Source organism: Girardinichthys multiradiatus, chromosome 22 (genome assembly GCF_021462225.1).
Source record: "Girardinichthys multiradiatus isolate DD_20200921_A chromosome 22, DD_fGirMul_XY1, whole genome shotgun sequence".
NCBI lineage: Eukaryota > Metazoa > Chordata > Actinopteri > Cyprinodontiformes > Goodeidae > Girardinichthys > Girardinichthys multiradiatus.
This window is the reverse complement of record NC_061814.1, coordinates 33384898-33399660: the sequence shown is the minus strand read 5'-3', so window position 1 is coordinate 33399660 and position 14763 is coordinate 33384898. Positions and strand designations below refer to the sequence as shown.

General features: G+C 37.5%; 1 protein-coding gene and 1 long non-coding RNA gene across 7 annotated transcripts in view; one reads left to right on the top strand and one right to left on the bottom strand.

Annotated features, from left to right (window-relative positions):
• Positions 1-5906, bottom strand: part of LOC124858795 — a 63256-nt gene extending 57350 nt beyond the window's left edge. The window contains exon 1 of the long non-coding RNA XR_007035934.1: positions 5742-5906. This is a non-coding gene — a long non-coding RNA (uncharacterized LOC124858795). The remainder of the gene's footprint in view (positions 1-5741) is intronic.
• The window catches only part of LOC124858793, a 45021-nt gene extending 34408 nt beyond the window's left edge, over positions 1-10613 (top strand). For all 6 annotated transcript variants that reach the window (XM_047351012.1, XM_047351011.1, XM_047351010.1 and 3 more), the window contains 7 exons: positions 55-180; positions 270-361; positions 442-597; positions 684-880; positions 2690-2819; positions 7979-8172; positions 8809-10613. In XM_047351012.1, the coding sequence (XP_047206968.1) occupies positions 55-180; positions 270-361; positions 442-597; positions 684-880; positions 2690-2819; positions 7979-8172; positions 8809-9043 (1130 nt within the window). In that variant the 3' untranslated portion in view covers positions 9044-10613. The remainder of the gene's footprint in view (positions 1-54; positions 181-269; positions 362-441; positions 598-683; positions 881-2689; positions 2820-7978; positions 8173-8808) is intronic.
• Positions 10614-14763: the final 4150 nt, after the last annotated feature.

Below are 14763 nucleotides of genomic sequence, written 5' to 3'. Positions count from 1 at the left end.
TTTTATTTAAAATGTCTTGTCTTAAATTACTTAACTGTCATGCAAATGTTGCAGCATCAGAACGGATACTTCATCTCAGAACTCCAAAGGAAACAACAGTGGGAAAAATCCTGGACTCATGTATGAAAATGCTTGGACTGACTGATGATAAGACCCTGTTCACACTAAAAGAGATGCAAGGTTCCCAGATAATCAGGCAAATCCCATGCAAAAGCATACATATGTATTACATTAACAGGGCCTTTATATAATTTAGTGTTTTATTACAGATTCCCTGGTGGAGCTCTCCCAAGATCAGCAGATAGGAGCCTTACTGACACCATCAGAGAACAAACAGCTGGATCTGCATCTGTGTAAAACGGTACAGAACGTTGACATGACATTCACAGGTTTTACAGTATGCAAGATAACAACAAACTTTCTACATAATTTTACCTCCAGGACAAACAAATGATTTCTGCATCGCAACCTAGTCCAGATATGAACAGTGAAAAAGGCAACATCAACAAAAATTCCCATAGGCCCCAGCCAGGTAAAGAAGAGAGGATCAGAGAGCTAAACCAACAGGTGGACTCGCTGCAGAATGTCATCCTTCAGGTCGGTGTCTCCACTCTAAAAAACAAACTCACCTTTTAATTTCATACTAAGAATTATAATTAAGTTGACCCTTTTGACTCCTGAAGGTCCAAGAGCTTCACCACGACCTGGTAGCATTTTGCTCAGAGATAAAGAACATGGAGCCAGATGTGAATGTGGACAGGCTGGGTTCTGCTGAGCTGAAACAGAGGCTGGAGACTGTAAACAGCCAACTGGAGGAGAAGAGGCAGAGGCTGCAGATCCTCAGAGACAACCTTAACAACTCAGCCGCTCATAAAAACAAGTAGGTGAACTGTCTTTGTAGATGTGTTCTGACCTCAACAGGCAGTCAGATTAGATTCTTCCTCAAGTGATGAAACTTTGTACTTTAAATTTTTACAGTCAGGAAATAAAACAATTAATTTACCCTGATGAGATGAAACATTAACACTCCTTGCCTTTTTTTGTTTCAGCACTGGGAATAGTTATGTCATTTAAAAAATATATAATAGTGAGGATTTTTTTTCTTACAATGATTGAGAGAGTACCAGAGAGAGTTTGACTCTTTGCAGATTTCTTTTGCTTTTTTGTCTCACTTGAATATTTGAGGTCATCAAACTGTATCCGATGGTACCAAGAGTTCTGCTCTCCAGCAGAAAATCATGAAGAAGAAAGTATGGGGGTCCCTCAACACCTGAACTTTAATGGCAGTTGTTGCCACCTGTTATTCATCGATGGGGCAATCACCTTTTCACACAAAGCGGCCTTAAATGAGAAACAATCATTTGAAAACTGCATTTTGTATTTCCTGACGTTATTTTCGTCTGATCTTAACATTTGTTTGATGATTTAAAAACAGGAAGTGTGAAAAAAACAGAAACAGAACAAATCTATAATGATACTTTTCCACAGAACTGTATGGTATGAGAGTTTTAACATTTGTTAGTGATTAGCATGGTTAACTTTAACCAATTTGTGTGTTTTTTAATTAATTACAATATACAAATATTCTAGCGTTTTAGATTTTTCCAACATGCTTCCAACATTACTAAATGTTCCACAGCAGGTAGAGGTTAAAAGTTCAAATGATAAAAATTAAGCTACTTTCTGTAGTTCATGTAGCCTTCCTGTTCTCTGCTGAAGCTCTTGCCACTTTCTGATGGATTCATACTGTGAAACTATCATTGTCTAAATCAGATTATCTTACTCCCTGTGAGTTTCAAAAACACATATATAGAAATATTGTTTAATACAATTTTTCCTAAATTTAGCTTTGGTACATTTAAATGTTGGATTAAATTAATCAGTCTGGTTATAATCTCTCGTTTTTGTTTTACCACACTATACAAAGCTGTACTTTTTTGTGGTTCATTTTACATGACATTTTGCTTTTTATCTTCTAAGTTTTATTCTTTTGTAATTCTTCAAGAGTAGACTTTCTTGTGACAGCCTGGAATCCACTTTAGTGATGGTTTTCGTGCTCTAAAGGGAAATAACTAACATATCCAGTCATTAACAGCTACTACTAAAACCCTACAGAGAAATGCACACAGTATATGCACTCTCACCTTTACCACTGTAACGCTTTATGTCCACGTATTGCTGCTGCAAGATCTTCAGAGGCTCATATTATCTTGCCTTTAAATACGCCCAAAACTTATCTCCATGACGATAGTTTTTCCACATTATATGTCAATGGTAAATTAGGATTTCCCTGAACCTTCAAAAAGGTGAAATACATGCGTTTCCAACTCCTTTTAAATCATCTTTTTCAATGAGGACACCCATTTCTGTTAAGGTATTTTTTAGTTTTTACTTATGTTTTTGTTTGCGCTTACCTTACTATCTCTATCTCCTCTGTTGTGTTGACTTATCAGGATGCGTACATTGTTTTGATTATTTTAAAGTTAAGACCCTGGGTGGGTTCAATGCTGCACTGATTTTTCATGAAGATTGAACTGTCGGTTATACTCCTTTAACTGGTGAAATTTCCATGAAAATCTAACCATAGTAGGAAACATTTACTTGTAACTACTAATTTTTCTAATTTTACGTGACCATGTTTATACAGTATATGTCACAGTCTCTGAAATGTGGTCTAACTTTCATTTAGACAGCTGGAGGTCCGTCTGCTGGAAAAGATGAAGCTGAACTGCCAAGTGTTTAAGGAGGAAATTACCATTGTGCATCTTAATCGACATGCTGCTCATCTTCTAAATGCCTGGCAAGGAAGCTGCTTTAAGGTACTGTGGATAAAATTAGTGCCTTTCATTGATTCCTTGCATCATTGCAGAGTTTAATTTGCACATTTAAAAAGGGCTGGAGCTCAGTCAGTGGAGTTTAATCAACTGCATAAGAATGACAGTTTTCACCAATATGTGGGAAAGCTGTATCGTCGAGACGGAGAATGTTTTCATTTCTAAAAATAAACACTGAGAAACTGATATGTGCACCAAAACAATTGCAGATACTGGGAGAGGCATGTTTGGAATGGAATAATAAAATGATTTCAGCACAGAAACAGCAGAGTCAAATTGGGTGTTTTTGCAGCATATGGAGCTCTAAGGCTTTTTTTTTTTTACTTTTTCAGAGCAACTTGTGTGACTGGCCTTTTTTTCCTCTCAGACATTCCAGACAGAAACACAGTAAAGCTTCTTTGTATACTAAGATGTTACGCACGTTAGCACAGTAAAACAAGGTGGTCACAGTTATTTGAGAATCAAAACTGTTGTTGATTTGTCAAAAAGCACATTATTTTATTGAAGAGCATACATCATCATATTTCATAGCCAGAAAATGGGAAAATCCTGAAAGTATATAACATCAATAAAACACAATGAGCCTTTCTATTCATTTGCAAAGAGGATCAATTTAAAATTAGCCTTTTCTGAAATCAAAAGAGCCTTTTGAGTCATGCTCACTGAATAAGAAAGGCACTACCATATATGGATGATGGTGTTGGGTCCATAACAGCAGTCTTCAAACCTTTCACTCTCTATGGCTGTAGAGAACACATTGTTTTCTTAATAAAAAATACCTTTATAATTCGAATATGTTAAAAAGAAGCTCACTGGTGTGACAGAGAAATGACATAGTGAGCACAACGATCATCCGTGCAAAAAACCTGGGTAATCTCCATGGAGGTTAAAAGATGAAGAGGATGATTTCTTTTCACCCACCAAAAACAGTGTCTCTATGGGAAACAGCTTCTGAACTAGATCATGAAACATCTATCTTGTATTCAAGAAAAGGGGCAGCATAGATGTAACAGGGGGTCAACAGCCAGACCACTGAGGCAACCATTGGTGTTGTTTGTGAGCATAGGCAGTGTCTGGTAACAAAATGCACATTTCCACTCATAATTAGCCATAGCAGTATACATTTATCTGTCTCTGAGCAAAAATAAATGAAAGAACATTTGACTACAGATGCCATGAGTATTTTAACTTCCCTTCCAAATTTCACATGTGTAGAATTAGCTTTAAGTGACTTTTTAAAGCTATAATTCATGTTGTCGCAAGGTTTAAGTGGCATGACTAGAGTTGAACTAGATAAAACAGGATATTAGATAAAATTTTGACAGGTACACAGCGCAGTTAAACCCTCATAGGCAAAACATGGACTCATTATGTTGAGAAATATGAGTCTTGCACAATCACTGTATGGCTCCTTAATGCAAAGTATGATGGCAACACTGATTTTTTGATAAATGAGATGGCTGATGCCACTGGGCTTTAGAATAAAAATGCTGGTCAGAAATGGAGCAGAAACTTCAGCATGTGCTCTGAATGTTCCCAGAATTGTAGTGTTTTGAGTTACACTTTTTACCCAGGTGATCACTCATCACTGTGTTGAGTTACAGGCAGAGAGCTTTTAAAGCCTGTAAATTGCCGGCGTGTTACGTCTCCAAGCTACTGCACTCAGTCAATACCTCTCCTGGCCTCCTCCATATAAATCCTCACTTGAACTTAAATTTGAATGGAGACTTTTCTGTCACTAGTTTTGTCTCAGTTGACCATTGTGTTATGCAATGATGTCCAAGTTTGGTGTTCTGTATGTAATGTGATCATCCTTTGGCTACATTTGGTTGCAGTCTAAGCTACCCTGCATTTGCTTTTTTTCTATCTCGCTTTTTTACATTTTTTTTTTTTTATTTTGGTCATGGAAATGAATCTGACTACTGTGAGCTACAAGAATGAACACACTTTGAAAAGAAAAAGTTGTTAAAAGATTATATATGCATTTAAAGCTGTGAAGCCCTGCCTTTTGTGAGAACCAGCAGACAGAGCAAGTAATTTAGATGAACATGCACTGTTTACTGAGGAAAGGATGTTTAGCACTGACATTTGAGAGCCTGTGACCATACCAACAATGGAATGCATGTGACAAAAGCTACTGGGAGAGGGAGATGGAGAAATGGGCCAGTATGTGTAAAACTATCTGCATCTATCCCCCAGTGGAGCTCCCCTTCTTTTTTAACGTGGCTCTTTTATCTCGTCGGTGAAGCCCTAACGAGATGCCATGAAAGGACACATGCGGCTTCAGCTTTGAAAGGTGCCCCGTGTCACATTGCCGCCCCCGGGCCACACTTTTTTAGGTGCTGAGTTTGTGGGAAAGGCTGCAGCACTAATGTTTATCATATGACCTAATCAGAGTTAACACACAGGTCAGAGCCAAAGAGCAGTCTGGGAACTGATAGAGCCCCTGTTCAAATAAGGAACAGACCGCCCAGTGTTTGGTCCTTGTAGGCTGCCCCGAATTTCAAACAATAAGGAAATATTTAATCATTGGCAGTCTAATCACCAGGATTGCCTGCAACTGGAGAGCACCAATAAAGCAGCACAGAGGGAAGTGGGAAAAGGGAAAGCAGAGGAAAACAGAGACACAGACTTAGGGGTGAAGGGTGAGAACATCAAATGGGGAAAATGACTTTAAATAAGCCGTTTAGCTTTGACATATTAAAAACTTCAGATGGACAGTGGAAGAGAGGAAATCTGGAAAATGATTGGTTCATCTTTCCTTAGTCCTCTTTGTGGATAAAGGGATTTTTCAAAAGAAGCAACAGATAGGGCTTCTTCAATTTTAATTTCACTACACTGCTGTTAGGTTATCTCTTGTCACCCTTTCATTATCTTCCCTGAATAATTCCTCATGTTTTCACTTACTTTGCTTTGGATTTGAAGTGCCCTAGGTCTGCCTCAGGTAGGGTTAAGATTAAATCCAAACTTCTGGATAAACAACAAGAATATGAAAAGAAAAGTCCTCAGGTTCTTGGAATATGACCAAAACTGAACAAACTGGAAGGGAAAAGATGCATATTAGAGTTTCGTTGAGGGGCTTCGGTTGCGTTTCCGTTGATATATCCTGTCTGGCCCACTTGTCTAGAGAGAGAGAAGCTTTAGCTTTGACCCCTGACCCTTGCAAGGCAGCAGCTATTGCTGCAAGGCATTCACACGCCATGTGGGGGGAAAGAAGAGTATGCCAAGAGGCTGGATAAAGGGCCCGTTGGAATTCAGTGGTCAGACTCACAAGTTATTTCTGATTCCTGCAAACTACTTGTGGCGTGATCTCTTTTAGAGTTAATCATTATATCTTGGTGGTCGACTGACTTTGATGCAGACTCAGTATTTATCTCTTGGGAACTTTCTTGTACCATAGTGGTGTGTGTAACTTTAAGGGAGGTGATATCTGAGTTATTTTTATAACTCACTGGCACATAGCAGGTCTGACTGGAGGTTTATACAAAAGGGAAATGCATCCCATCACTGAATAGGGCTTTGCACTGAGACCTAAACTGACATTAAAAGTCAATCAGCTCTGTAATAGCATTACCTGAGCTCAGTAAAAATGTTTGTTTTAAGTGTGTGCAGAGGTTGTTCTCTAGGAATTTATAAAAGGGATAAAGATAAGTCACGTTGGACGCTTGAGATTTCGCAGCCAAGAAATTTGCTTGTGGTAGGAATTTTCAGCTTGATCTTCCCTGACTGGTGACCTGCCAGTTAGAAAGTATAAAATACGGGCCTTTTCCAGTTTGTAAATGCACTGTACTGTTATCACTACGTGTTGGATACGCTGTGTATGTTAACGCAGATTAGCAGCAAGCCAAACTCAATTTTCATGAGCCAGGAAACCGAACCTCTTGCTCCTTTATTACGGTCTTCTTGACAGCTTACGATTCTTTTCAATTGTTGCTTAAAGAGCTCCATGAAAAGGGTAGAGTGAAACTACAAAGAAAACAGAAAGCAAAATATGCATCAGTTCTTTGTTATGTAGAATAAATGCACCAAATAAACCGCTGGTGAAAGAAAACATGCATAAAAATTAACCTTAGCTGTTGCTAATGATAAACAGTCATTTTAGCGATATTTTATATGCTAATTAGATCGTTAACCACATTGCTATCTGAAATGAAGCAAACCTAGCTCTTGGGATAAGGCTAATTCCTGGTATAACACATCCACAAACGATCTCTACATTAGCTCTAATAAAACATATAATGTTAAACAGAACATAGATTAAAATTACTACATAGACATCCTTTTTCTTTTTACATGAATTATTACAAATGAACTATTACATTTTTATCCCTGGCAGAACATGCACCACGCCTAAAAGCTACTAAGAAAAGGTAACCAAAGGGTTTGCTGGACATAAAACAAAACCGGGGCTTAAGACCTGAATGTAAATATCTGACTAAGCTTGAGCCTGTTTACAAAGAGAAATGGGTAAAGATGTACATCTCCAGATTTGCTTCTAAAGACTGAATTCAAAACTAATGTCAGTAAACGTTCATTACACTTCCCCAACATGAAATGTGGTTTTGGCAGCATCATGCTGCTGGGATGCTTTTCTACAACAGGAACATGGAAGCTGGTCAGAGTTGATAGGAAGATGTAACAAGCTACAAATAGAGTATTCATGGGAGATTAACCAGCTGCAAAAGACTTGAGACTGGGGCGAAGGACAACAACACTAAATATAAAGCTACAAAATAAAGTTGCAATGGATTGGTTCAGAACAGGCACATTCATGTATTAGAATGGCTGAATCAAAGTTCAGACATAAATATGATAGAGGATCAGTGGTGAAACTTGAAGATTGATATTTGCATCCAGCTGGACTGAGCTTAAGCTATTTTGAAAAGAAAAATGGGCAAACAATTCAATGCCTACATGCAACACTGGTAAAGACATGCTCCAAAACACTTGCAGCTGCAATAACAGTTGGCTCTACAAAGTATTGAATCAGGCAGGATGAATGTAAATTTTGCTCTATACTAGTCAGATTTTTATGCCCTTGAAAAACTAGCTGTCAACATTATTGCATGCTTTCCTGATATAGCTCTACTGTAAAAAGGCTTTGGTCATGTTTGAAAAAGTGATTTTGAGTTTGTTTCTTTCAGGAGAAAGCTCATAGACAGACTTCAGCCTTTGGCAGCTTGAGCCAACTTGTGACACCTCATTCTCCAGCCATGTTGATAGTCGTGCAGGAGAAGCAGCTTCCTGATGGGCGTTATGGCTTTACATGTTGCTACAGAGATGGCAGTGGGCTTGTAGTGGTCAAGGTGGACAACTCTCACCTCTGTGTGGAGGACAGGTAACAAAGGAGTACAGACAAAACTATATTGAAGAGATAAAACAGGATATTAGAATAAAGTGTGTTGACAGATGCCCCCTGGCTAGTGAAAGCATATCTCACCCATTTCTTTCATCAGTACATTTTTCTATTCTCAGCAGCTATGGAGACCCATTAAATAATAGCCTCAAAACAGGCAACATAGTAATGCAATACTTCGATGCAGAAGAGAGTAAAAAGAAGTAGATAAAAAAATGTCATGTACTTAAGCAATTAAGGAATTATAGTCAGTATATTGAAGAAACATCTCTGTTATAGATACAGTTTCACATAAACACAGTGGTGTTGATTCTGCTCCTGGAAACAATCTTGCCATGGAAAGATTCTGCAACACAGAGCAAATAAAGAACCGCCGAAGTCAAAAAGAGTTTTTTTGTTTTTTTTACAAGCTAATAAAATGTTACAGGCCAGCTTTTTTATGGTCATTCCTCTTTGTCTAAAAAAAGAAGAAATTATTATCAAGCCTACTGTAAAAAAATCTATTTTTCATCAGTTAAAAGCTTTGAAATTTTTTTTTATTTCAACAGCCATTTATATTCTAACTTCTTTCGGAATCCTCTTTTTAAGGATTTGAGCATCTATTATTTTCCCTCACAGACTGGTGGAGGTGAATGGGGTGCCGGTGATCAGCAGCACCCTCGAGGAACTGAATGATCTGCTGCTTGTCGGACCGTGCATTCAGATTGTTGTTCTTCGCCAGCTTCCACTTACTCTGATCTCGACTTGTTTCAAGCAGCCTGCGGTTCGTCCAGATCCTGTCCAAATACTTTGCCCTCAAAGGAATGGAGTAACTACAGAAACCCCTCCACAGAGAAAGGTGATGGCCATCTAACAAAAGATTAAAAAAGGGAAGATGGACGCAACAGGTGGGACTTACAGGGCAATGCAAAAGTAGTCATAGCCCTTGAACCTTTCTACTTTTGTCACATTAAAACCATCTAATAGTGCATAATTATGAAGTGGAAGAAAAATAATAAATGGTTTTCTAAATATTTTACGGTCAAAGATCTGAAAAGTGTGGCATGTATTTGTATTCTCCCCTCTTTACTCTGATATGCTAAAACAAAATCCAGTGCAACCAATTGCCTTTAGTCGCCTAATTTGTTAACCTGCATATAAGTTAACCTCAACATAAATGCAGCTGTTCTGTTAAGGGCTCAGAGTAGCTGTATTAGTGAACAAATAGCATCATAAAGACCAAGTTGGTGGTAAAGTTGTAAAGAAATTTAAATCAGGATTAGGTAATGAAAATATTCCAAGTTTGAACATCTCACTGAGCCCTGTTCAGTCCATAATCTGAAAATGTATAGAGTATAGAGTATAAATGTATAGAGTATTAGGTGGACAACCATATGTGAAGTGCACATATGGTTGTCCACCTAAACTAACAGGTCTGGCAATAAAAATATTAATCAGAGAAGCAACCAGGAGGCAAATAATAACTCTAGCGAGGCAGCAGAGACCAGAGCTCAGGTGCAATAAACAGTAGACTGGACAAATATTTGTCATGCTTGTCACACATTTGGGCTTTCCTGTAAGAGTGGCTGGAGAAAGAAAGCCATTGTTGGGTGAAATCCATAAGAAACGTGTTTGCAGTTTACCACTTGCCAAGTGGGAGACAGGCAACGTGGAAAACGTTGCTCTGGTCAGATGAGACAGAAACTAACTCTTTTGGTCACTCTGCTTAACACTGTGTGTGATGTAAAGCTAACACTTCATATCACCTTGAACCCACCATTCCCATAGTGAAACACAGAGGTGGGAGATTTATGCTCTGGGTATGCCCATTTTAGCAGTACTGTTGGGAAAATGGATGGAGTTAAATACAAGGGAATCCGAGAGGAGACTAAACATAGACAGAGCTACAATTGAATGGGAACACATATCCATGTGTTAGAATGGTCCAGTCAAAGCCCAGACCTAAATCCAACTGTAAACCTGTGGCAAGATTGCGAATTCATGTTCACAGACACTTCCCATCTAATCCGACTGAGCTTGTGCTATTTCGCAAAGAAGAAATCTCAGTCTGTATGTGCAAAACTGGTGGAGACTCACCCCAAAAGACTTGCAGCAAAGTATTAACTAACACAATGTATTGACTCAGGGGCAGTAAATTAACTTCTTAGATTTTTATTCCTGAAAAGAACGTGTATTTAAAAACATCCATCATTTTACTTCCACCTCACAGTTATGCACTACTTGGTGTTCGTTGATCACCTAAAAGCCAAGTGATCGTTTCTGTATTTAATTTTCTCCATTTGTGAAACAATTGCTTTTGGATTAAGAAAAGCATAATAGTAACTTGTATAATGTTTGTTTCTTAGCAATCTTGTGTTTTTCAATGTATGTAGAAAGGAATGTCTATCAATAAGTAATAATAAAAAGGTGACATTTGCTTGGAATCCACCTTGTTTAATATGATCGTCAACAATGGGGGGAAGTAAAAAGTAAATATTGACACAAAAATACCTTTCCTTGCATTCTGGACAGTCATTTCTAAGCCAGCTACAATGAGGGCCTGACTTGATTAGGACACTTACTTCAAGCTTTCACTTTGCAAACTTGACACCTAAGATTTTCCTGAATACTGTTCACAGCAGAATGTTTCTTAAAGAAAAGAAGGTAGAGTCTTTTGTTTGTGAGCCGTAACGTTATCCACTGCATTGCATGAATAAACCCTTGGGCCCGGAAGTGGCCCATTTATCAGCCCCCTTTTTTCCTGCTCTTGCTAAGTGGCAGTGGATCATGCATGTCTGACAGAAAGACAGCACAAACACCACCAAACCCTGACCCAGACCCCAAGGGGTCCAAAGAGCCTGAGAGGAAAAGTAAGGGCCCGGTTTCGCTTGTCCCATGATGAGAAAGGTCACAGGTCAGTCACAAACACGTTTGTGTTTTAATGGTTTTCTAATCAAAACCAAATGAGCCCAGTATAATCCAGATGATGACAGAGGTGGCATTTTCTGCTTGCCAAACAGAGCCACGGGGAGGGAGGAGTACAATGCTGGCAAAACTGGAAATGTGAGACTTCTTTACAGGCATGGGAAATTGAATTTCTCCATGTTACGACATGTTCGTCTATCCACTCGCACAGATGAACCATAATAACATACCTCAGGATGTTTAACAATACAGTAAGAGTGTATTAAAAACTGCAAGACAGTGCAATAGCAGGGTTTTGGACGTGAGATGCTGTGGGAAGGAAGAGAAGGGAATGAAATTATTGAAGATCATGCCCAGAGTCAAAATAGCTGTCTGAAAGCAGCTGAAGTAGTCTGGTCTTCTATTAAGTGCAAAGAGACATGGAGAGAACTTCACAACTCTGTAAAATAAAGCCACACAAAGGCTGAGGAGAAGGAGAAAATGTGTAATGGCTGCCTTCATGGAAACAAATTAACGCTGGAGAAAATGAGACTAAAATCCTATAAACACTCATTCTGGCAAGAGTAGAAAGACACGGAGGGAGTCCCAGTGACCGACACAACCCCCTGAACACACACTGACAGACTTTGATATTCCAGCTATAAAACCATGTTGTCAATCTAATAAGCACAAAAAATCCATCTGGTGAAGATTTAAAAGGACACAATGAAACCTAAACATTTTATTGAAGCCATTAAAGGGATAGCTTAGGGTTTTTAAATTGGGGTTCTGTTAAAATGTTAAAAGTAGTTAACATCTTACCTGCAGTAGATAACCTTCTTAGCATCTTGATTAATGTAACTCCAGATCAGTTGGTCTCAGGGACTGAAGCTAAAAGATAGTCCGGTAGAGGCCAAGACCAAAGCGGACTTCTAACATCTTAATAAAACTTTATAATTATAATTAAACAGTTTAAGCAAACATTTCTTTTTATCTTTAAACTTTTGTTATGTTGGGTGATTATTTACAGAGAAGGCAACGATTATTTACGGGATAAATTAAAGTTGGAGGCGGTACGCCACCAATAATCTTCCTATGTGAAACAGGTACTGAAAACCGAACATGTAAATAGCAACCATAGAAATGTAAGACAGTGTAATACTCAATAAAACAGAGCACACTTATTTTCACTTTTTAGGCTGAATTAGTTTTCTATGAGCTAGTTAGTTTGACTAAAAAAGCTTGACATGTTCTGATTTCAATCTGTTTTACAAAGGAATATCAGTGGAGGTGCAACCCCTATCTACAATTCCTGTGTGAATACACAACTTTTGCCCAACTATCAACCAATGCAAGCATGACAATGAGCCTAATAATCTTTTTAAAGTAAACTGTCATTTAAGGATGATTTCTATCCTGATCAACTGTTCAGTTTCTATAAATGTCGCTTTATGTTTTATTCATATTTCATGCGGGATTTTAAAATTAAAGCCTCATAAATATGTCTATTTATAATTTTATTCAAACAATACAACCCTGGACCCTGGGAAAGTCATTGTATTCATCAAGTCGAATCAGTCAGAGTACATGTAGAGAGAGTCTTTATGCTATATTTCAAAGTACAACTGAAACTCAAACTTGGGAAGCACATTGTTCCCCCTTCTGGATAAAATATTGCATGTATGCTGCGAAATATGATAATAGCATATTCATGTGGCTTCAGATTTTGACAGCATATATGACTAGGTATGTAGTGTCATAGATGGTCTACGCTTAACCTTAGCAGGAACTAGTCTGGCAGACATTTTTTTTTCTTTTAAGCTGATGATTATAGTGTAAATATAGTTTAAATTGGAATATTCCAAGGGTGTAATTTTCAATTTCCACATCAAATATAAATGAATTGACATATAGAGATGATGTAGCTTCATTTAAAAAAGCTACTATTTTCTTTAATGGCCTAATGAATAGAGTAAAATAGAAATATTGTAATATTAGTATTTCTTTAATTCTGAAATGCCACATTACATGTGGATAACACTTTTTAATGTTTATAAGGAGAGAAATCAGCCTGGGACATCAGACAGATTTGTTTTAAAAGGAATATGGATATGGTGAGGTATACATAGATTTCTCATGTTTAGAGGACTTTCTTTTTAAATTCCACATCTATAGAAACTGAACTATTAACCAGGATAGAAATCATCCGTGAATGACAGTTTACTCTAAAAAAATAATAAATATGATGGTTAATACTGGTCATATTCACAAGGCCTAATTTCTGAAAAATGTATCGCTGAATATTTTCAAGAAGTTATTATTAGAAAGGATTGAAGATGCAAATTTAACGTTAAAGTTCTTGAACTATGTTTCCCATTGTTAGACTGGGAATACAGTTCGTCATTGAGTCTCATTCTTCTTTATTTTGAAATGGGGTCCATACACATGATTGCCTCTTAGTACTTTGGCAAACTGAAGTATTCTCTTAGTCAGAGTCAACAGGATACAGTAAACTATCCAGATTAACAGCGCTATCTACCACCAAATCTACACTCCTGACTTCTTTAACAACATGACAGAAGTTAGCTGATACTAGCAGTTCCTTTTCAGAACCACGCAGGTAGCCATAATGTTCAGCACTTACTTCCTGGAGGCTTGACCTCAGCCAATAGGAGAAACGCTGACGCTGTTCTAGAGATCACCCCCTCTGTCAATGTCCTGCCTCCTTTGTTTTTACATTTCTAGCTGCATGTTGAGGGGGGAGAAGACAATACTGCGACCAAGGAATGTGAAAAAGAAAGACAGACATAAATAGGCTCAGGGAAATATATTAGGTAAGAAAAGACAACAAGGATATATTACAGGAGAAAATGATCAGTTCTTAGAAATGAAAAAGACAATAAAATTATTAGAAAAATTATTTATGTTTGACTGAAAAAATATGTTTTAAATATGTTTGGGTGGTAATAAATATTAAAGAAATAAAAGGGCTGGGCAAAATAAAACAGCAAAAAATGTACTTGTATTAAATAAACAAATGAAAAATTCAAGCAAAAAAGAATGATTGAAAATCAGTGTTTTAAATAAAACATAAGCATAGGGCAAAAGATAAATTACAATAGCTAACGATCAAAATAGAAATATATATTTATATCTGACTGATCAATTATTGACTAAATCTCTTTTTTAAATTATTTTGTTGCATTTAATAGCACTGTATTCTTAATTATGGCAGGATTGGTCCTCTATAACAACCTTTCAACAGAAACCCGCTTCAAAAACCTGTACTATCTATGTGCCAGTGGTTCCCAAAGCTAAGGTCAGCAACCCAACTGGAGTTGCAAATCACCATGTGTGAGGTCTTCAGATCATCTTCATAAACTGAACTAAATGAAAAAGAATTATAATAATAATTATTATTATTATTATTTATTTTTACTAGTAATGATACAAAAACTTAAAGTGGACTTACACCTAGCCTATATTGGCTGTTGATACTGTTTGCGTTGTCACTGTACCCTTGTTTAGTAAAGATACTTGTATCTTCAACAAATAGTCAGCGTCATGAATCTCTTCATGACGCTTTTGTCGGTCAGAAGCTGAAGGGTTTGGGAAGCACTACTTTAAGTGAAAGAGGATGAACTGCAGAGCACCGTCCTCTTCTGTTTGCTCATTGGAAACATCTGCGGT